This window comes from Macroventuria anomochaeta, assembly GCF_010093625.1.
Source record: "Macroventuria anomochaeta strain CBS 525.71 unplaced genomic scaffold BU25scaffold_33, whole genome shotgun sequence".
Classification (NCBI taxonomy): domain Eukaryota; kingdom Fungi; phylum Ascomycota; class Dothideomycetes; order Pleosporales; family Didymellaceae; genus Macroventuria; species Macroventuria anomochaeta.
The window spans coordinates 159,030-179,394 of record NW_022985394.1 but is presented as its reverse complement, the minus strand read 5'-3'; the positions used below and the strand labels follow the sequence as shown (position 1 = coordinate 179,394).

The 20,365-nt window shown below is 55.7% G+C and overlaps 11 protein-coding genes across 11 annotated transcripts; 4 read left to right on the top strand and 7 right to left on the bottom strand.

Moving 5' to 3' along the window:
- Window positions 1–109: 109 nt before the first annotated feature.
- Window positions 110–1,740, top strand: BU25DRAFT_450958 (protein FYV10). The gene is made up of 3 exons (XM_033709725.1): window positions 110–285; window positions 336–1,133; window positions 1,188–1,740. Exons 1-3 carry the CDS (start codon window positions 235–237, stop codon window positions 1,623–1,625), a joined length of 1,287 nt encoding a protein of 428 aa, XP_033558200.1. The 5' UTR covers window positions 110–234; the 3' UTR covers window positions 1,626–1,740.
- A 55-nt stretch (window positions 1,741–1,795) lies between these two features.
- On the bottom strand, window positions 1,796–2,875 carry BU25DRAFT_348891 (uncharacterized protein; the record flags this gene model as incomplete). The annotated part of the gene is made up of 2 exons (XM_033703223.1): window positions 1,796–2,716; window positions 2,774–2,875. 2 exons carry the CDS (start codon window positions 2,873–2,875, stop codon window positions 1,796–1,798), a joined length of 1,023 nt encoding a protein of 340 aa, XP_033558199.1.
- BU25DRAFT_374823 (alpha subunit of succinyl-CoA ligase) lies at window positions 2,774–4,591 on the bottom strand. The gene is made up of 7 exons (XM_033704072.1): window positions 4,339–4,591; window positions 4,256–4,284; window positions 4,066–4,192; window positions 3,947–4,009; window positions 3,872–3,897; window positions 3,735–3,817; window positions 2,774–3,679 (listed from the first exon to the last, which is right to left on the bottom strand). The coding sequence occupies exons 1-7, from the start codon at window positions 4,494–4,496 to the stop codon at window positions 3,179–3,181; spliced, it is 987 nt and encodes a 328-aa protein (XP_033558198.1). The 5' UTR covers window positions 4,497–4,591; the 3' UTR covers window positions 2,774–3,178.
- A 1,002-nt stretch (window positions 4,592–5,593) lies between these two features.
- On the bottom strand, window positions 5,594–6,894 carry BU25DRAFT_165529 (ribosomal protein L5). Its single transcript, XM_033700773.1, has 3 exons — window positions 6,591–6,894; window positions 5,851–6,540; window positions 5,594–5,802 (listed from the first exon to the last, which is right to left on the bottom strand). Exons 1-3 carry the CDS (start codon window positions 6,827–6,829, stop codon window positions 5,679–5,681), a joined length of 1,053 nt encoding a protein of 350 aa, XP_033558197.1. The 5' UTR covers window positions 6,830–6,894; the 3' UTR covers window positions 5,594–5,678.
- Window positions 6,895–7,044: 150 nt separating this feature from the next.
- On the top strand, window positions 7,045–10,314 carry BU25DRAFT_165512 (ubiquitin C-terminal hydrolase family protein). Its single transcript, XM_033700772.1, has 5 exons — window positions 7,045–7,454; window positions 7,707–7,799; window positions 7,847–8,215; window positions 8,263–8,926; window positions 8,974–10,314. The coding sequence occupies exons 1-5, from the start codon at window positions 7,371–7,373 to the stop codon at window positions 10,134–10,136; spliced, it is 2,373 nt and encodes a 790-aa protein (XP_033558196.1). The 5' UTR covers window positions 7,045–7,370; the 3' UTR covers window positions 10,137–10,314.
- A 471-nt stretch (window positions 10,315–10,785) lies between these two features.
- BU25DRAFT_165465 (inorganic phosphate transport PHO88) lies at window positions 10,786–11,839 on the top strand. Its single transcript, XM_033700770.1, has 4 exons — window positions 10,786–10,849; window positions 10,903–10,923; window positions 10,977–11,116; window positions 11,186–11,839. Exons 1-4 carry the CDS (start codon window positions 10,830–10,832, stop codon window positions 11,578–11,580), a joined length of 576 nt encoding a protein of 191 aa, XP_033558195.1. The 5' UTR covers window positions 10,786–10,829; the 3' UTR covers window positions 11,581–11,839.
- Window positions 11,840–12,610: 771 nt separating this feature from the next.
- BU25DRAFT_165467 (uncharacterized protein) lies at window positions 12,611–13,631 on the bottom strand. Its single transcript, XM_033700771.1, has one exon. The coding sequence runs from the start codon at window positions 13,516–13,518 to the stop codon at window positions 12,703–12,705; it is 816 nt and encodes a 271-aa protein (XP_033558194.1). The 5' UTR covers window positions 13,519–13,631; the 3' UTR covers window positions 12,611–12,702.
- Window positions 13,632–13,744: 113 nt separating this feature from the next.
- Window positions 13,745–14,910, bottom strand: BU25DRAFT_348893 (short chain dehydrogenase/reductase family protein-like protein; the record flags this gene model as incomplete). Its single annotated transcript, XM_033703224.1, has 3 exons — window positions 13,745–13,855; window positions 13,910–14,734; window positions 14,785–14,910. The coding sequence occupies 3 exons, from the start codon at window positions 14,908–14,910 to the stop codon at window positions 13,745–13,747; spliced, it is 1,062 nt and encodes a 353-aa protein (XP_033558193.1).
- A 115-nt stretch (window positions 14,911–15,025) lies between these two features.
- Window positions 15,026–15,253, bottom strand: BU25DRAFT_298511 (uncharacterized protein; the record flags this gene model as incomplete). The annotated part of the gene is made up of 1 exon (XM_033701950.1): window positions 15,026–15,253. A coding segment is annotated over one exon (228 nt), but the record flags the coding sequence as incomplete, so codon positions are not given.
- A 197-nt stretch (window positions 15,254–15,450) lies between these two features.
- On the top strand, window positions 15,451–17,165 carry BU25DRAFT_399684 (uncharacterized protein). Its single transcript, XM_033704945.1, has 2 exons — window positions 15,451–15,550; window positions 15,597–17,165. Exons 1-2 carry the CDS (start codon window positions 15,489–15,491, stop codon window positions 17,071–17,073), a joined length of 1,539 nt encoding a protein of 512 aa, XP_033558191.1. The 5' UTR covers window positions 15,451–15,488; the 3' UTR covers window positions 17,074–17,165.
- An 82-nt stretch (window positions 17,166–17,247) lies between these two features.
- On the bottom strand, window positions 17,248–19,713 carry BU25DRAFT_493900 (uncharacterized protein). Its single transcript, XM_033711741.1, has 5 exons — window positions 19,473–19,713; window positions 19,202–19,371; window positions 18,970–19,099; window positions 18,543–18,920; window positions 17,248–18,493 (listed from the first exon to the last, which is right to left on the bottom strand). Exons 1-5 carry the CDS (start codon window positions 19,698–19,700, stop codon window positions 17,489–17,491), a joined length of 1,911 nt encoding a protein of 636 aa, XP_033558190.1. The 5' UTR covers window positions 19,701–19,713; the 3' UTR covers window positions 17,248–17,488.
- Window positions 19,714–20,365: the final 652 nt, after the last annotated feature.

Below are 20,365 nucleotides of genomic sequence, written 5' to 3'. Positions count from 1 at the left end.
TGGTTGTGAGTGATGTTGTTCGGCATGGGCCGGTTGGCAGGCACAGGCATGACGATCTCCCCGCAAAACCTCCGGCAGTGACGAGCTCCGATCATTCAGTCCTCAGAGCTATCACTACCACTCACACACCTTCGCTCTCTGTTTCCTCTGCTCCTGTAACATACCACGCCCATAGGACCACTGTCAGAGCAGTTCATCAGCTTCCAAACGTCTCAAAGTCGTCTCTTAGCCGCCATGGCGGAGCTCAACAGCACAAAGCTTAACGCAGAGTCGCATCTGCTGCTTGTACGTCCCTTATCCCTACTGCCGTGCATTGAGACTGACTTGCATACCAGGACCAACCCCTCCTGCGCATGCCCTACGAGCTCTCACGACGTAACTTCAAGAACGCCCAACGCCTAATCGAACACTCCACAACCTCTCTCACATCCACCCTTTCCTCGACCACAAAGAGCGCCTCCAAAACCGCGGACCCCACACAAACCCTCGAGTCCCTCGATGCCATGATATCGAAGATGCAAGGTCTGAAGCGCAAGCTATCAACGCTACAAGAGGAAGAGGCGCGACTACACAAAGCCGCCAAAGCGCGACTACAACACCTGCAAGACCTACACGATGTTCAGAGCCTAGTAGACGTCAAATACGACGAATGGTCTCGCGTCCGTCTATCGCGGCTACTGGTCGACTACCTCCTGCGCGAAGGCTACGCCTCCAGCGCCGCCTGCCTCGCGCAGTCCAAAGGCATCGAAGACCTCGTCGACGTCGACGCCTTCATATCATGTCACAAGATCGAGCGCAGTCTACGCGAGGGAATGAGCACGGCGCTGGCGCTCGAGTGGTGCAAGGAGCACGGCAAGGAGCTTAAGAAGGGAGGGAGTATGCTGGAGTTTGAGCTCAGGCTGCAGCAATATATTGAGATGGTTAGGCAGGGGCATGAGAGCGGGGTGTCGGGTATGGAAGGCGAGTTTGGCAGGGAGGGGGTTAGTGTTGGGGGTGGAGGTGGGGAGCAGAAGTTGGTTGAGGCGAGGGCACATGCGAAGAAGTATTTGAGTGCGAGTGGAGATTTTGAGTTGCTGGGGAGGGCGGCGGGGTTGTTGGCTTACAGGCCGTGGGATGAGGTGGAGCCTTATGCTGTGAGTCTTCTGCCTTCCCCATTGCCATAGGGATGTTTGCTAATGAGTGTGCAGTCTCTCTACTCCCCCTCCCGCTGGTCCCACCTAGCCTCCCTCTTCCTCACAACCCACCACAACCTGTACTCCCTCCCGCCCCGCCCTCTTCTCCACATCGCCCTCTCCGCCGGCCTGTCCGCGCTCAAAACACCGGCCTGCCACTCCGCATACACATCGTCCTCTGCAAATGCCTCCTCATCCACCACAACCGTCTGTCCGATCTGCAGCACCGAGCTCAACGAGCTGGCTCGCAACGTGCCATATGCACACCACACGAAGAGCATCGTGGAGAACGACCCGGTGGTGCTGCCGAATGGCCGGGTCTATGGAAGTGAGCGGCTGAGGCTGTTTAATGAGAAGGTCGGGACGGAGAAGGGGTGGGTGCGGGATCCGGTTGCGGGGAAGACGGACGAGTTGTGGAAGGAGAGCGAGGTGCGCCGGGTGTTCGTTCTGTGAGTATCAATTTCTGGGTATCTTTTGCGTGGCATAGCGCGGCGTTTGGGTATCATATCTGTGGTCTGTCACCACTCGGCTTCACGAGCATCCCACCTCTTCTTCCAATGAAAGCGAGTTGCAATTCGCTCTTCTCTGTCCGCCTTCACATAGCCTTTTAACTGTGCTCCAGCTCAATCACTGTCCTCATCCTCCGCCTTCCTCTTCCTCTGCACCACCGGCTTCCTCTTCTTCCCCAGCTTAACCCCAATCTTCTCAAGTTCCTTCTCCTCTTCACTATCCGCCTCCAACACCACCTTCTCAAAAACATACATCCTCGCCTCACGATCCTCGCCCTTCCACCCCCCACCTCCCTCAAGCGCGCCCAGCGTCCGCACATGGGCGTACCCCGGGTACTGAGCCCAGTCAAACTTCCAGCTCTCGACGACCTTCAAACCCGCGTGTCGTGCGAGGTCGCGGATATTCCAGAGCGTGTACGGCTCCCCCTCGAACAGCGCGACCATCACCTTCCCGCCCATTTTCAGAAACTCGGGTTGGCGGCGCTGCACGAGGTTCGGGCGGTTGGCCTGGGCTTCGAGGATCTTGAGGCGCTGCTTGGGCGTGCTGGTTTCGAGACAGGTCTTGAAGAAGGAGACCAGCAGCGCTTGGTTGCTTCGTACTTGGCGATTCACATCCGTGCTCAACCCGCCGACGTGCGGAAACATGAAGGCGACTGTATCCCAGCCGCTTGTCGCATCCTCGTCGTCTCCGTCGTCATCTCTTTGGCACTTGAGGTGTTTGTAGGAGCTGAGTTTCGTCGCGTCGATGCCGTGGTGCAGCGGAACGGGAGGCGTGAGACTCGTAAGCGCGTCCCGCGTAGACGCGAACGTAGGGTACTTCTCGAGCACTTCGGATTCGCTGTCAAAAGACGTCGCTGTTACGTTTGCGCACCCATGTTCTTCAACCAGACTCCTCGTAAAACTAAAATCCCCCTCGCCGACTAGTAATATATGATCGTATGCGCCGAACGGGACTTCGTGTTTCTGGCTAGCCTGGATTGGCGCTTTTGCGGTCGGTGTTTGGGGCTTGGGTGCGTCTATTGGTGTGTCGGTTTTCTGCTTCTTTGCGGCGGGCTTTGCGGTCGAGGCGGGTTTTGAGGGTTTCGCGGCGACCGCGGCGGCGGCTTTTGCGGTTTTCTTTTGGTGCTCTGCGATTTTGCGCTGGCCGTCGCGCTTCAATTGGCGGCGCGCTTGCTTGGTTTTTGTTTTCGACATGGCGCTGTAGGAATGTGCTGGTCGTCACGTTGGAGGTGCAACTGTCGCGAACTTTTTGGAGTGAGGGTCCGGACTAGCGCGCTCTCACGTGCACCTCCGCGGTCACAAAAGCTCTCGGGAGAATTCGAGTGCGAGCAGCGTCTTATGCGGACGTCAAGACTGCGTGAAATGACTAAATGTACAATAGACGGGACTTGGTACAAAACATCCCTTCATGCAGCAACTGCGATCTGCCCTAACCGGATATGCACTTGAAACTCTCTGAACAGATCAACCCAATTCCCCTACTCGTTTCGTTGCGAATTATATCAAGTCGCGCTTGATGAACTGATCGTACAGAGACTTGCCGAGCGAAGCAGGCGAGCGCTCAACAACGACACCAGCGGCCTCGAGAGCGGTGATCTTCGAGTTAGCGTCACCCTTTCCTCCGCTGACAATGGCACCAGCGTGACCCATTCTCCTGCCTGGCGGCGCAGAGATACCAGCGATGAAGCTGACAACGGGCTTGTTAGCGGTGTTGTATTCCTTCAAGAAGTCGGCGGCGTCCTCCTCAGCAGTACCGCCGATCTCTCCAATCATGATGATACCGTCTGTCTCGCTGTCCTCGAGGAAGACCTTCAAGCAGTCGATGAAGTTGGTTCCGGAGAAGGGATCACCGCCAATACCGACGACGAGCGACTGACCGAGGCCGGCCTGGGTGGTCTGGTTGACAGCCTCGTAGGTGAGGGTTCCGGAGCGGGAGACGATACCGACGCGACCGCGCTTGTGGATGAAGCCGGGCATGATACCGATCTTGCATTGGCCCTGCAGATAGCGTTAGTGGTGTTTGGTTGGGACGTGGCTTCGGTTGTATGCGTACAGGAGCGATGATACCGGGGCAGTTGGGGCCGACCATGCGGGACTTGTTCTGGGTCTTGAGCATGTCGGTGATGCGGACCATGTCTGATAAGGGGTCAGTTCATTGTCAACTGCTGATCTCACTCGTGCGCTCCGTACCGTGCTGGGGGATACCCTCAGTGATACTATCCAAAGTTAGCTTCTGTGCATGTCGCCGTCCATATGCACACCTACGTCACAATCAGCGGGACCTCCGCCTTGATGGCCTCCTCGATACCGGCGGCAGCGACTGGGGGACTGTTGCCTTGTCAGTCAATTTGCGATGTAGTTGGTTGTGGATATGGCGCGCGTACGGGACGAAGATGGCAGTTGCGGTAGCGCCGGTCTCCTTGATACCCTGCTCAACATTGGCAAAGACGGGGAGACCGAGGTGCTCCTGGCCGGCCTTCTTGGGGTTGGTTCCACCGACGACCTTTGTGCCTGCGCGTCCATGTCAATTCCTCTTCCCGTTGATGCCAGACAGCTGTTCGTATGGGCGCATACCGTACTCGATCGCCTGCTGCGCGTGGAAGCTGGCACATCATTAGCACCTCCCCAATTTCTCGCAAGCTCCAGGTCTCACTCACGTTCCCTGCTTTCCAGTGAAACCCTGGAACAGCACCTTGGTGTCGCCGTTGATGCGGAGGTTCTTGATCGTCTCCGCGTACTGCGACGAGCCGGTTGCGTACTGCCTGGTCGCGGCCTTGGTGAGCGCCGAGCGCATCGGTTGTCTGAGAGCCTGCATGGTGACTGTGTGTTGCTCTCACGTAGACTAGCTAGATGTGTAGAGGGGTATCGTGAATGGGTTGTTGACAGAGCTGGCTGAGGAACAGGAAGCTGCGACAGTGCACGGACGTTTCTGCTTCTGCGCCAAACTTTCGTAGGGGTCTTCTCGGCCGGTGTCCTGACGGAGCATCGAGATAATAACCCGGCTGAAAGCACATCATCAATTCAGACGTCGGCATGCATTGTATCCATTTAATATCGGTTTCTACCCAAAGCTCTTTGGGCTGTTATGATGCTAGGGGTCATAGTCAATCGGTTCGACACCCAGTTTTGAGCTCCTCGTTGATTTCCAGATTTTCGTTGAAGGACTACCAATGCACGATGGTGTTACGTGCGATGTTCTCGTCTGTGTTGAGCATCTCCATGCTTCAGCTGTAATGTTGGACAATCAGCTGTTACTGCCCCTCGAGTAGCACAAAAAGCCGGATGCAAGCTCATAGCCTTTGGATTTAAGGGAGGTAGTCAGTGCTAACTTGTAGGTTATTTGCAATCCAACGGAGTTTCTGGGGACTACATTGATCTCTATAGGCAAGGGCGGCGTTGTTCCACCTTCTATAGGTGCCTCTTAGATCTGCACACTGCCCATGCCGTTCTCCAAAGACACTAGCCCATCCCCGTGATCAGTGGGTTCGATCGTCTTGCCTGGAGCATCTTGTGAAAGCGTTGGGATCGAAGACACGGTCATTCGCCTGGCCGCAGGTCGATGCGTTGACGACCTCCCCGCGGAGGGTAGTGTAGGAGAAGAGCGTGTCTAAGTAGGTTAGTGGTTTAGTAACCCCCAGAGCCGCTGACATAGTATTGCGCTTCGCGGTGGGCTTGGTGGCTGCCCTCTGGACAGCAAGATTCGGCGGTGCGCATGGCGAATACGCCTCAAGGAGCAGCTGTCAGGGAGTTGGGCATGAATAGCAAGTGGACGACGAGGTGAAGATGAGCAAACGCGGCGAGGAACGTGCACCGAAGGACGCTTTCACCCCCACCTGCTGGTAGAGATAGCGCCGAACTATAGGAAAGGACACGGCCCAAAGCGCTGGGTTTGAGGAATACATTGCTCGGTTGCGATGCACACACATCTGCAACCAGCCCACTGAAGTCTTACAGATGTTACAAAGTTTTTTTTACACAGTATGCTAAATGTTCTCCGCTAGTCGTTGAGCTTGCCGTAGAATGGCAGGCCAATCGCCTGTGTCAGCAGACGTGCGTCCTTGTTGCTTGTGGCATCAGTGATGATGGTGATGTGGCAACCGGGGATCATCTTTGGTGGGTATCTGTAACAGGTCAGAAGCTGTCTTTCCACAAGGTTGGATAGTCCTTACGCGTCGTAGTTGACCTCAATCTCCGGGAAAAGGGCAAGCTGATCGGGTGTAAGACCGAAGCTGATGTTGCCATGGCCGTCTCCTGACGAGCCCGGTACTCCCTTCCATTCCTTGATTCTGGGCAGGACGACGTCGATGAGCTTCTCGAGGAAGTGGGACGCGTCTTCTCGCTCGAGCGTAGCCGTGACGGAGACATATCGGCCCTCACGTAAACCCCACCCAACCACATTGTGTTTCGCCTTGTGTGATTCGACGCGCACGTTGGTGATAGCCTGTAGGATCATACCAGCAACGTGCATGTTCGCGCTGTCCTGCATTGCCTCCGGGACCATGGAGTGGACGACGACCTTGGTGATCTTGGGGATGTTGCGGAAGGTGCGCGGCTCTTGCAGCAGACGCAGCACTTCACCCTTTCCTCGCGGCCCTCGCAGCGGCCGACCCTTGTAGTACGGCGACTCACCCTGCCATTCTCGCAGTCTCTGTTCGACTTTGGGCGCCCGGTAGCCAGGAGGGTAGTGCTGGTAGGTCATGGCGAGGATGTCCTGAGCGATAGTGCTTTGGTACGTTTGATCGAGGCGAGGCAGGCCGAAGGGGCCGGGCTGGAAGCGTCGCGATGCAGGATCTGAGACGGGGAGAGGCTGGTGGGGATGGAGAGGACCGCGGTAGTACTTGGGTTCGCGGTACTGGTATCTTCAGATTGTCAGTCGATGCCCGTAGACTTGTATGCCGTGATCTCGTACCTGCTAGGCGGCAGCTGCTTCTTGCCTCTTCTCCTCGCCCTGCTGCGTGCTATGGGATCGAAGTCCTTGACGGCCTCCTCCGGCTTTGCTGGTGCATCCAGGAACGATGTCGACTCGACCTCTGGGGCGGCGTCTGTCGAGGCATTGCGGCGGAACAGTGGCTGGATCGCGGATACAGTGGGCCTGGCATCTCTGCACAAGGCAGTCGCCGTCCGGTATGGCAGCTCGCGCAGGGCCATGGTGTCTGGTGTCGTCCTGGCTGATGGACATGCACCCCAACGGTGTTCGCGGTGTCGATGTCAACTTTTCGGGCTTGGCGTGGAAGGCGCGACACGAGCGCTGCAGGGATCAGCTGCACCAGGGGCCCAAGGCCCAAGGCCCAAGGCCCACCAATGGCTCCCCCGCGCGCCCGCAACTGCCTGCTCAACGCAGCTCCCGCGCGTTCAAGATGTTGGTTTGCGGCTGACGGCACAGACTGCGCCGAACGCTGTTTCGCACATTCGGCCTCGTCCAGAGCGTCGCACTCTTCTTCAGCGCACTCTTCTTCAGTGCACTCTTCTTCAGTCCAGCCCGCTGTGGCGCGGTTATCACCCGCGGCCACGATCCCGCCTCGTGCTTTGAAACCCCTCCACATAGTCTCGCAACTGTCTTGCGCCCTCGTCTGCACCTTCCCGCGCGACAACCTAAGCTTGCTGCCTACCCCGCTGCGACCCAAATCAACGTCCTCAACTCTTTGCGCTTGCTCTCCTGAATGGAAGTCCAGCATCTTCAGCAAACATCATGAACGGCATGCAACGGTTTCTCAGCCGTCGCGAGAAGCACCAAGCTGAGAAGCGCAAGTCCAAGGAAGCTGCCCGCAACAAAGTACGCACTATCTCTGCCAATTCTTTTACTCCTTTACTATGTCCCGCCTGCGATACATCTTCGCAAGACTGGCACTACCGTCCTCGGCAACAGTCCTCCAGCCTCGACTCGCTATATCACAAGCTTCCCTCTGCGTTGCGGACTACCGCCGAAGACAATTTCCTATTCTTACATACACCATGTCGCGCATTGCTTACAACCGATTTTGCTCATATCTCAACCGTCAACCCGTCTGACCATTTGCTGCAACAGTCAAAGCCCGGCCAGCCAGTGTCCTCCAACCTATACAAGATATTCACCAACGAAGAATCGAAGACGATCGCCGACAAAGATGGCTCTAAGAACGTGCGTTGGGGAGCCAGGAGGTTCTTGGGTAGCGCTGACCGTCACAGGTCACAATGCTGCTTTCACGACTGCAGAGTGCAGGCATAACAAGACTGGGAAAGGAGCAGGCCGAGCATGCACTGGAATGGTACCCTGACGATATCGACAAAGCCTACGACATCTTGGTGCTTGTAAACGAATCGATCGAGGGCGAGCTGAAGGACTACGACCCCAATGTCAAGATGGTGGGTGCGATCAACAGGAATATGGTCACATGTTACTTGGACGCTCTGCTCTTCGCCATGTTTGCAAGACTGGACGCTTTCGAAGCAATGTTGTTCGACAGCTTTGACGATGAGCCAAGGAAGAAGCTTGCAGCTATATTGCGACTATGGGTAAATCTACTCAGGACTGGACGCCTCATCAAAGTTGAGCTCGTAAGTATGGTAGGCGCCACAAGCAACCTATACTGATACCATGCCAGACAAAGCACCTCCAGGGTGCGTTGGCAGAGTGTGGGTGGGAAGATGCTGCCAACGTCTGTCAACAAGATGCTTCCGAAGCCTTCACCTTCATCACCGGTGCTCTTGAATTACCGCTGCTCACCTTGAAGATGGACATCTATCACACCGGCCGAGAAGACAAGGAAGACGACCACAAGTTCGTCAACGAGCGATTGCTGGAAGTAGCTATTCCGGAGCAGGAAGGCGAAGGCACCATCACATTGGAAGATTGTCTGGAGACGTACTTCAACAATCGAATCGAAGTGAAGCGATTCCTGCAACGACAAAACACAATAGGATCAGTGAGGTCCACAGATTGTGAGACAGTGGACGGGAACCCAGAGAAGAACGAGACTATCCACGTAGAAAGCGTCGAGCTATTGGGTCCGGAGTCACCGATAGTGTCCACCCCGATATCGATGGCACCATCCTCTCCCTTAAAGCCTGTTCGACCAGCTCTTGACGAGCGCCGGCGCGCGGACAGTATCTTTAGCCAGAGATTCAAGGATTCAGAGGATAAGAAGTTTGACGAGAAGAAGCACCTGGATGATATGTGGAACAACAGCTCCAGCGGGAGACCGCGGTCAGCGTCACTCCTTAGAAAGGAGGTTCTGATGCCGGCGTGGCAGTTCTTCAGTCTCATTCGTAGGTCCGCTCCCACCATGTCCTAGTTACGACTAACGTTACCACAGCCTGGTATACAGACAACGTTCCTAGCACAGACGCTCAGGTTGCGGCGCACTTCTCGGCTCGACGCCCGGTTCTCGGAATCTGTCTGAAGCGTTACTCTATGACTCTACATGGCACACCAAAACGTCTCAACACATACATCGACATCCCGCTCGAGATTGCCCTACCACATTTCGTCTCCGATGACAAGATGACGGAAGAAGGTCCACTCTTTGGCAATTTCAAGCTGGTATTGCAATCGGTCGTGTGTCATCGTGGCGTCTCCGTCGACTCCGGACATTACATTTCGCTCGTCCGTGCGAATTCTCACGAACGACCAGGCACCTCGCAATCCGAGGAAGACGATACTACAGGAGCTTGGCTAAGATTTGACGATTTATCAAATCCGCGTGTCACTGATATCGACATCAAGCGAGCGTTGCGGGAAGAGTCGCCGTACCTCTTGTTCTACCAAGTCCAGCCGATAGATGACGAGCTAGCATCGAGAGGCGATCCTCCTACCTACGCTGAAGCGCAGTCCCGGGTCATCTCATCTGTTCAATCCAGAGAGACACTGATCTCATCGCCAGAAGCCGGCGTTACGGATGCGGAAAGCGGCGGAGAGTGGGACAGAATAAAGCCAACGGACGTGCATCCTGAATCGGTCATCTCAGACGAACCGATCGGTCGCGCCAGCATGTCCAGCAACCGACGCAGCAGTGTGGCATTCGACGACCTTGAGAGCGTGTCGCGCGGTCGAACTGCGCCTCACACTCCCGCAGACGAGTCGAAAACTGGTTTCTTGTCAGCTTCACGTCGTGGGTCGCGGACATGGCTGGGCGGCACAAAGAGTCGACCGACCAGTCAGAGTGGCGAAGGACGGCTGTCTCTGACTCTGTCGAGACTGACGGGTCGCGGCAGCAAGGACAAGCTCACTATTGCTGAAGCTGGCTCTGCCGAAGACCCAGTCATTGTCATCAACTCGGTCGAAAGTCAGGACCATACACCTCCGGAGGATAACAGCCCAGCCAAAGAGCAGAAAGAGTCGGCTCTCTCGCGCAAGAAGAGTAAGAAGGGGAAGAAAGACCATCACAGGAGCAAGAGCAGGGACCCTCTGGGCGAGCATTCAGAGAAGAGCAAACATAAAGACAAGAGTCGCCCTGACAGGGAGTGCTCTGTCATGTGAGAAGCTGGGAGGATTCTATACTATACTGGGTAGAGTCGGTTGTTGCATTTGTCTCTTGCATAGCATTTGCATTACTTCATTCTTCGACTGCCTCAGCACGGGCATCTCGGAGACGGTTGACTGAGTTAGCGAGGCGTTTCTTGGGCATACACATGGGTATCTGGGACTTTCTCTGTACAGAGCATCGCACAAGGGTCGAGGCTAAGAAGGCCAGCTATAGCATAGACGAGATACCCGCAGCCTTATAAGGCTCAGACCGAAGGTGATTTCTTTTTTTTTTTTTCCACGAGGGCCACGATTGTGTCTCTGTTCTCCTTCAAACGTATGGACACTCTGAAAATACAGTTGATCAGCATTACACCTGCTGGGCAGGCCTGGAGTTACTCAAGAGCTGGCGACGGCTCATTGTTTGCTCACGATTGATTGTTCGTTGCCTAAAACGTGTTCGGAGAAGGCGTTGGACGCCTCTAGAACAGCGAGAGTTGTATTGGGTTAGAAGCCGAACAAACCGCGGCTTGGAAGGTGGCCTTTTGCAGTCGCCGCTAGGGCCAGGACAATCCTACCACAAAGTCCCAACGCATCTCTCACTCCCACACTGTCCCCGCGCCGCACATAAACTTCACGGTCCTCACGCGACGTCGTTGCATCACCTTCAACACATCTGCACAGCGACGAACCGTCTCAACCGTCACAATGGCAATCTCTCCTCAAATGTACGTCATTCAATATCCTGCCCTCGAAAACAGTTTGCTAACGAGTCGCGCAGCTCCAACCTGGTCATCATCCTGTATGTCCCGTCGCATGCGCTCTCCCACGCGACTCGAATCTGACAATAGCTAGGGGGTTTATGCAGATATCCAAGAAGATCCCATTCGATGACCCGAACGTGCTGAACGGCGTGCGCGCGCTGTACATTGTCTCCAACATCATCATCGCCGCGATCTACTTCTACGTCCAGATGCAGATCAACAAGAAGAATGGTGCGTCATACGGAAGCCGCAGCACATTTAGGCTTCAGTTGCTGGCAGCAGCGAGCTAACACACCCCAGACATGACCGTCGTCAAGTACGTCGAGCCCGCCCCCATGGGCTCCGGCGAGGAGCCCAAGTTCGTCGCAACCACCGTCAAAGCCTACGACCTGCAGCAGCTGCGCGCCCTCTTCAAGGGCCAGATGATGGGCGTCGGCATGATGGCCGTCATGCACCTCTACATGAAGTACACCAACCCGCTGCTCATCCAGTCCATCATCCCCCTCAAGGGCGCCTTCGAGGGCAACCTCGTCAAGGTTCACCTCTTTGGCCAGCCTGCGACCGGCGAGCTTGCTAGGCCCTGGAAGGCGGCTGGTGGCTTCATGGGTGCGATGCAGGGCGGTGAGATTAAGACGGATAAGAAAAGCATCGAGGCTGCTGAGCGTGCTGGTCGTGGTGGTGTCAAGGATGAGTGAGCGCTGCGCTTGTTCTGAGCATACGGCATACTTTGGTGGTTGAGGAGTCACCATGGCTTGCATTCATGCGGCATAACGCGTCTGCGGACTGATTGATTGTACAATATTGGAAAATTCATCATGTTACATTCATCACTAAGCCCCCACCTTCGACCATTCTTCCTCGAACCGAGTAGTCTTTTACCCGGCCGTAGCTGCTTTCTCCACGATCTTCGCCCTCTCTTCCCTCTCTTCCCTCTTTTCCTCCTCCCCCTCCCCCTCCCCCTCCCCCTCCGAGCACTCCTCCCCAAACGGCCACAACACCCCATCCCAAACCGCACATCCCTCCCTATCCAGATGCACATGATCAACTAACATCTCCTTCACAATCCCCTTCCTCGCCTCAACTCACACAACCCTCTCCTTCTCCTCTAACTCGCCTACAGCTTGCTTCAGCATCTGGTTCGCCTGCTCCGTTACCTCGTCGGGTGTGCCCTTGCAGTAGAAGATATCGCAGGCCAGCACGTTGCTGTCTGGGGCGAAGGTCCAGCAGGACAGATTCGTTCTTCGTTGGACCCCGCCCCGGACGGACAGAGCTTTTTTAGCTGAGTGCCCAGGAGAGGTTTAGGGCGAGCTGGGCGTTGAGCTCGGGGATGTGGATGGCGTGGTGTATGTCGTGGGAGCGCTGTTTGTATCTTGCTAGGGGGTAGGGGGATGGTGGGATCACTGGGGTGGGTGAGGGTTCTAGAGCCGGGGGAGTAGGTGGAGGTTGTGCAGGCATTGTGCTGTAAGGCAAGCTGGAGAGGTGGTATCTTGAGCCGGATGGGAAAGGCATGGTTCGACTTCGGGATGGGGAGGTGGTCGGGGATTTTGAGGGAGAAGATAAAGCAGTGGCAAGTACTTATAGGAGCGACCGTGTGAGCGTGATTGTTTCGCGAGTCGCCCTTTCGTAGCCACATGTCTTGGTTTAGAAGTCAAGAACCGTGGTTGAAAACCTCCACAGATTTGTTCTACCAAAATCGGACGTCCAACAAGTTGAGATTTCAAGAGCAACACGATGGTCCAAGCGGACTGTGTGTGGTTCATGTATACTTTGACCCCCACGAAAAAAGAAAGGGCTGAACGGCGCCCTACTCAAAGTACTTACAACTTCGCCCTTCCCTCGCCCAAAATCTCTTCGATACCAATCTCGCTCGTCATCAGTATACACGTATCCCTCAAGCTCCCCACTCTGTGCTTGTGATTCACTTCTTGGTAATCCCTGCTCGTCAGCATATCCCTAAAGTGCTCGATGCTAGGGTAGTGCGCCAGCGCAATTTCATCCCAACCATCCTCTTGCTTCTCTTGTTGCCCATTGACGCCCGTGACATTCCCCACGATTTTGGCGTTGCCTCCATGCCTGGACCCAATGCTCTTCGCAAATGCAGCGCCGTACTTGAGATACTCTTCCTTCATTCCGGTATTAAAAGCGAGGAGATTGAACATGGACACCGCGCCTTTACCCTCCCTTCCACTCCCACGAACAAATTCATCGACCCAGACATTTAATTCGGCTGAGAGTTCGAGATCCTGGCTTGACTGTGTTGTCTTCTTCTCGTTCGAGCTGCTGAGAGGTGGTACGGTTGCCGGGTCAGGATGCAGTAACCCCCTGTTCGTCTTTTCAAAGTCCTTGGTCAACCGCGAAGGAACGCCGGCAGTCACGCTCCAGTGGTGCTCAACGAGCTTTGCAATCTCACCCGGGAGATCGTCCGTGCTGGATAGGATAAGGAGGATGTCCCATTTTATGTTGCGGGCCAGGAGATGCTCAGTTGAAATCTTCGTTGGCAGGATGATCCATCGGATTACCCGAGAAACTACGAGAGGTCTGACCGAGCTTGACTTCAGGGTTGAGAGGAATGTGGAGAGCGGGTTGGGGGTCGTTGTGTGCAGGGCGAGGAGGTGGAGGGTGCAGAGTGGCATTGTGAATTCTGAGGTTTGAAGGTGAGGCGAAAAGGCTTGGTGTGAATTGTGGGTTCGGTCCGAACAGGAGTGTAAATGTGAAAGATAGAAGATGCACTTCGTAGAGATGCGTTAGTACAGATGACGTAAGGCCACAGCTGCGTGCCGAGGTATATAACAAGAGGGGCGGTTGGTGGTTATCGTCTAGTTAAAGACAAAAAGGTCTGAGTTACTTTAGTACGGAGGTTCATTGTTCGTTCTCTTCGTCTTGCTCGTCGTCCCCAGCTCTGCCTTTCTCCGACGTAGCATCGTCATCAGTAGCGGTGACGGGAAACGACAGGTGTTTCCAATCTTCGATCTGGACGATGTTAGCAACTATGCGCAGATATAATCGTAGCTGTCTCAGACTTACCTCTTCTGTGATACTCCTCAGTCGGTCACGGATACTGTCTACAGCATAGCTTCCCAAGATCAACCTCAGAGGCGGGTAACTACAATGCCCCAGCTGCCACACCAACTCCGCACTTTTGACGGCACTGACGGGCTGTCTATCGTTCAGCCATTGCACCATCCGTCTCGCGTGCTGGGCAGGACTCGCCAAGTTCGCATACGGCTCGCTTGGGTTCGGTTTTACAGAAAAGTGGCCGTATCGTTTAGGCTTTGGAGGTCCTGCACCAGGGACGATGTTGTCGTCTGGTTCGTCAAGCCTTACATGACCCGGCTCAACAAGTGTCGCCTTGATGTTGAAAGCGTCGATCTCATACAGCATAGACTCGATGAGGCCTTCGACGGCATACTTGGTCGCGCAGTAAGGTCCAAGTCCCGGGACACCGAGTGACCCAGCCGTGGAAGAGAAGATGAGGTAGCGACCGGCGTTTTGCTGGCGGAGGTAGGGAAGAGATAGCTGGATGATGTGGAGTGTACCGAGGAAGTTGGTGCTGAACTGGTTGCGCAGGTCGTAATCGTCTTGGTCTTCGCATGCGCCAATGACACCGTAGCCTGTGCTGTTCACGATGACATCCATCCTACCCCAATGCTCCAGACTTCTCTTCAGCACGTGATCCACTGTTTCTCTTACTCGAACATCGCACAGCAGTCCCAGGCACCGCCTATCTTGCCACTCCTGCATCTGCTCAGGCGTATTTTCATGCGTCCAGCCAACAGCGGTACATTGGTCTCCATGAGCCAGAATGGCCCGAACAAGCGACCGTCCGATGTGGCCGGTTGCTCCGAAGACCTATGTTACTTGATCAGCTACTGCGCATGTTGCGACGAGGACCAGCATACAATCCACACTGCGCGCTTGGGCGGATTACTCTCAGACGGAGGCTCGCATGTTGCGGGCAGTCGCAGCCCAGGATTCCGGATGGCAGCGCCCGGTGACAGGCTCTGGCTAGCCGTATCAAAGTCCATGGAGGAGGGCTAGCGAGGCTCTGCGGTGCGCGTCGATATGGGGATGTGGAGAACGTCCATGTGGGGAGCCAATCGGCATGGGCCAGATCAGACGGAAGTAGCGTCTCCTTCAACGCATGATGAACCGCCTTTCGTCGAGCAGGAAGCGCACGCCGTCTATGAACATCTGAATCGGGAAGGCCTCCTTGCGGTTCATGAAGTTGCTGACCAGGATGAAGAAGAGAACGAAGACGTCCAGGTGGAGTGGTGAGGAGAGGAAGAAGTGGTAGGCCAGGAACAAGAAGGCCTGCGCCCTGTATCTGCCTCTGATAGAACGGATGACTCTCGCTGCTTTGGCGGCACGTGCAGGATCGACTCGATGGGCCTTGTAGATGACCACCTTGGAGAAGTTCGCCATTGGTAGGGATATGTGAGGTATCGTGTACAAGCAGGCGGAGAGATGGAGCAAACGAAGCTTATCACTAAAGCGGGATCCCTGCGCTGCATGTGAAGCCGTGCTTCACCAGTGACGTCTGAAGCACTTCCACAATCATTGAACACGACAAAATGTGTCTGCGGTAACAGCACGCAAATATACCATGGCGAAAGCAGTACCCACGCCAATATCCCCACCGCAACCGGTGATACAGGGGTCTTCATCGTACAGCAGCTCAGCATCATTTGCAGACCCCGCTAAAATCTAACAGACTGTCGTTCACGCAAGGCTTCTTGCTGGGTCAGTTCTCGATTGCGCTGATCATTTTCTTCTTCATCAAGTTCTTCATCTTTGGCGAGCCTCCATCTGCAGACGACCGCGCGTTGCACCTTAGCTCGCTACGGCGCGCACGCACTCTTGCCCACCAGCAATCACTGCACTCGCTCAAGCAACGCACGCGCTCGAACTCGACGACCACCCCAGCATTGCGCCACAAGCACTCGCGCAGCATTATCAAGAAGGGCGAAGAGAGCAGGGGAGGGCCGAGCATAGCCACCATCCTTGCCAAGACATACTACAATGTGAACGGCCATCAGCCCGAGAGTCTCGACTGGTTCAATGTCCTCATAGCACAAACAATCGCCCAGCTACGAGCCGATGCAAGACAAGACGGCGCAGTCCTCACATCTCTGACCGACGTCCTGAACTCGGGCAGCAAGCCCGACTGGATCGGCGAGATCCGCGTCACCGAGATCGCCCTGGGCGATGAATTCCCAATCTTCAGCAACTGCAGAATCATGCCCGCCGAGGACGGGTTCTGGTACGGGCCCGGCACGAGCGGCGACAACGAAGGCCGCCTGCAAGCACGCATGGACGTCGACCTGAGCGATGTGATCACAATCGGTGTCGAAACCACACTCAACCTCAACTGGCCCAAGCCCTTCTCCGCCGTCCTTCCCGTCGCCCTCGCAGTAAGCGTCGTCCGCTTCTCAGGCACCCTCACCATGTCCTTCATCCCCTCCTCCTCTCCGCTCTCCACAACCGCCGCCACGCCCTCGCCAACATCGCACTCGCACACGGCCTCCACACACCCCCCCTCCGAGCCGCCGCGCCCCTCAACATCCTCGTCGAACCCATCAACTGCAAATCCGACCCCGCACCGCCCGACAACCCTCGCCTTCACGTTCCTCGACGACTACCGCCTCGACCTCTCCGTACGGTCCCTCGTCGGCTCGCGCTCACGGCTGCAAGACGTGCCCAAGATCGCGCAGCTCATCGAGTCGCGCGTGCACGCGTGGTTCGACGAGCGCGCCGTGGAGCCGCGGTTCCAGCAGATCTCGCTGCCCTCGCTGTGGCCGCGGAAACACAACACGCGGGGCGGCGCGACGGAAGACGCTGAGGATGAGGGGATAGATGTCGGGAGTCTGGCGCCGGAGGATGAGGCTGTGCCTGCTGCGGGGCTGGGGCTGGGACTGGAAGTCCCAGAGGCGAGAGGGTCGAGTTTTGTGCCGCCTGCAGGTTCGGCGGCGGCGACGCTGGAGGAGCGGATTGAGGCTGAGGGCGCCAAGTTGAGGGGGGCGGAGATCCTGGCCGGGGAACGGAAAGCGACGCGCAGGGGGGATGAGGGGATGAGGTGGAGGGGGGAGACGAGTCGACCCGGAGGTGCGAGTAGACCACAGGCCCCAAATCGATTCAAGAGTGAGCATTACAGTGGGCAGAAGGGCATGCCTGGCGCTATGCTTGAGTAGATCATGTCTTCTAGAGGTACTTTGTACGATTAGCGAAGACTGTGGGATCGGTGTATCAGTGTATCATCAACAATGTACAAGACACGAACAGCATTGCATGATTTCTGATGATTTGGTACTACACACCATCAGGTCGTGTCTATCGTATTATAACTCTTCCACGATGGGGGAGCACCTCAAGAACTGCTCCAACGCCTCTGAACCCGCCATCAGGGCAGACGCTTCTCTACTAGTATACACGCTAAAGAACAAGACAATCCCGCAACCCAGCATGCGGGTGGATACATCCCGGGGCGAGGTCCCAAGAACCATATCTGGAGCAACAGAACGATCATGGCGACTTGTAGTCGCTACGCGCAGAATCTGGAGGGGTGATGAGCTGCTGCTGTGACTCTGCAAACGCAGACTGACAGTTCTACTGCCAATTCGGTGCATGAGTGGTAACAGGCAGAGTCGTCGAGTATGGCAGTTGCTGGGGTGCCTCGGGCTGGACTGGGTGGAATGGCGGTTGCTCCTGCTTGGGTGCTTCCTCAGGTGCGATGTATGGTGGTGTTGGCGCGGAGAAGAAACCGTCAAGCTTGGGAAGCGCGTTCGCCTCTGCTGGCGGCTGCTGCTGTTCGACCTTGGGTGCAGCAATGACTGTAGGTTGCTGAACGGAAAGGCTGTTTGGTATGGCGGTAGGAATGACACAAGGCGGTTGAGGTGCTGGTTGTGTAGGTGGCAGAGCAACAGCGATAGCGGGGGCTGCTGGCTGGAGCGGTGCGCCAACATCTGACATCGGTATATCAGCATTGTGCTTTGCACCGTTGGTCGATGCTGGTTCAGAGTTTGTTTCGTCGGAGATGTTGGACGGTTGTTTGCGATAGTGTAAGGTGACGAGGAGGGTTTGTGGTTCTTGCTCCTCGTCCGAAGACTGATCGGCCAGATCATCCTCATCTCCGTCGTCGAGGTCCATCTGATCGGGCTCCTCCTCTTCCTCTCCACCATCCCAGGATGTAGCGTCGTCGTCTTCCTCTGAGTCCATTTCGCGGTTCAAGTGTGAGCGATTGCCGGCGCGTGTCGAACGGCTCTGTCGCGGCTCCTCAGAGACGTCAGACCGTACGTACTCTCCAGTAGCTGGGGATGCGCGGTCGGTCGTTTGTCCACTGTGGAGCGTTTCGCCATATGTGCCCGCCGCACGAGACCTGACCTGTCGACCGCTGGCAGTGACGGTAGGACCGGAGTGCATGGGTGAGGAGTCTCGCGCAGACTGTCGACTTGATCGACGGACAGGAGCATCATCCGAGTCGAAGTCGTCTCCTTCGTCGTAAGTGTATCGCTGGCGCTTGCCACGGGTGCGACCTTCGTAAAGCGAGAAGCCAGGCTCGGGCCGTGTGAAGGCGGCAGTGCGGTTGACACGGTATTCGCGGCGCTTTCGCTTCTGCGTGATCGTCAGCACGATGGACTGTATCAGTGCTCATAGCACTTACCACTTCTGAGGCTTCGAAGCGTGGGACGGCGTTGATCATCCGCTCGCTGAGCATCTTGGCCTCCCTATGACCGTCCTCCTCTTCTAAGACCTTTGCCAGTACTCTCAGCTCATCGATGGATCCAGCAACGCTCCACCATGTCGCCTTGGCCGTTTGTGATTTTCCTTCGCGATACACACGGAAATGGGTGTCGTTCTGACCCTCAACCAGCCAGTACCGGCGCTTCTCGCCGTCGCGACCCCATGGCTGCACAGACAACGGGATGTTTGTGTCGAGCTTGTCTTTCGTCGTTCGTGATTTGTAGGCTTGGGCGATCATAGCCTTGACTTCTTCGCTCTGATTCAGACTCCAGAGGCAGAGGGTGTGGAGGAGGATGATCTGGTTGGCCGGTCAGCTGGTGTCAGCACAGTCGCGCTCGAGGACTTACGCGCTCTGTCGGTGTCATGGTGTTGAACGAGCGACTGCCGCTGAGGGGGTTTATGTAGTTCCACTTGGCTGGCCACTGCGATTTCTGTGTCTGAATTGCTTCTTCGAGAGCCCGGCCATAGTGACCTTTCCTGTAGTGCGCAGGTCTGTCAGCTTAAACCGTTCCATATGCTTCGTGACAGCGACGCGACCATCACACAAGTATGTGAGAGGGGGCCAAAGGGTTCACTAACTCGACAGGCTTCTTGCGATTCAGGACTAAGCCAAGCAGAGCGCATAGCAGGCCTTCAACGTCCGGTGACGGTGCACCCTCTGCGACGCCCAGCTCGATGTCCTGAGGCCCGACATGAGGCGCATTACGGGGGAAGGCTTCGTTGAATCGCGACCGGAACATTACTATGAACTACAGGCCAAAAAAGTTAGCGGCGTACTGACGCAGCAGCCGTGAATGTATAGGACACGACTACGGCGCGACGAGACGCGATTGACGCGTCTAACACGTACAGCGATGTCCGGATTATCTTCTGGAACATATTCATGGGGTGGTGACGCTGGACGCTGCCTCGCCGGCGGCGAGGGTGATCTCTTGTTGAAGAAGGTCAAGATGGTGCCGTTCTTTTTCTTCTTTTGGGGCGCAGCCTTCGGGGCCTTTGCAGGCGCAGTCTCGACGGGCATTTCATCCTCGGTAGGCGGCGCAGAGGAGAGTGCAGAGTCGGAATCGGAATCAGTCATGTTTGTTGTTGCGGTGGTGGTTCGTGATGGTGGTTGGAGCTGGACGAGGGAGGAACGTCGTCAATGGCCAGGGCTAGGCGCGACTGGTGTATGAGGTAACCTCCTGTTCGCTAGCACAAAGGCTAATTAATTGGATCACTGATAATCTGGGGTATCAGACAAAGTTAGATTTAGCTTGTGGACGTCTCTGCAGGAGCATGTTCACAGGCACAGCATGCAGAATGTGAGTTCAGGCAGAGGAAGCATGCTCTTCTGACGACAAGCTTTACTCTACTCGTATCTACAAGACTATTTGGTTGTTTGTGCTTGCTCTAATATGCTAATATGACCGAAATAGTAGCGACCCGGCCTATATCGTCCAACGGAAACAGGCGACCAGCGACGCTCTCTTCCATGCTTTAGCATAGCCCGTAGTGTATTGTTTGCGTGGTGAGGACAGAAGATTTGAGGTGCTTCGTGAAAGTTCGATGCAGAACAAAGGTTTGTTGGCGCTGGTGCAAATGGCAGTGCAACCCGTACCAATGGTAAAGTGATCTCCCTGTTAACGCCCAACAATGTATGGCATGAACCTGTCTCACATTAGTGATGCCATGTACACCTCCGATGCTGTTTTTCAATCATGTGCGCGACTTTTGATCATATCTTCAGGGACCAGCGCAAGACGA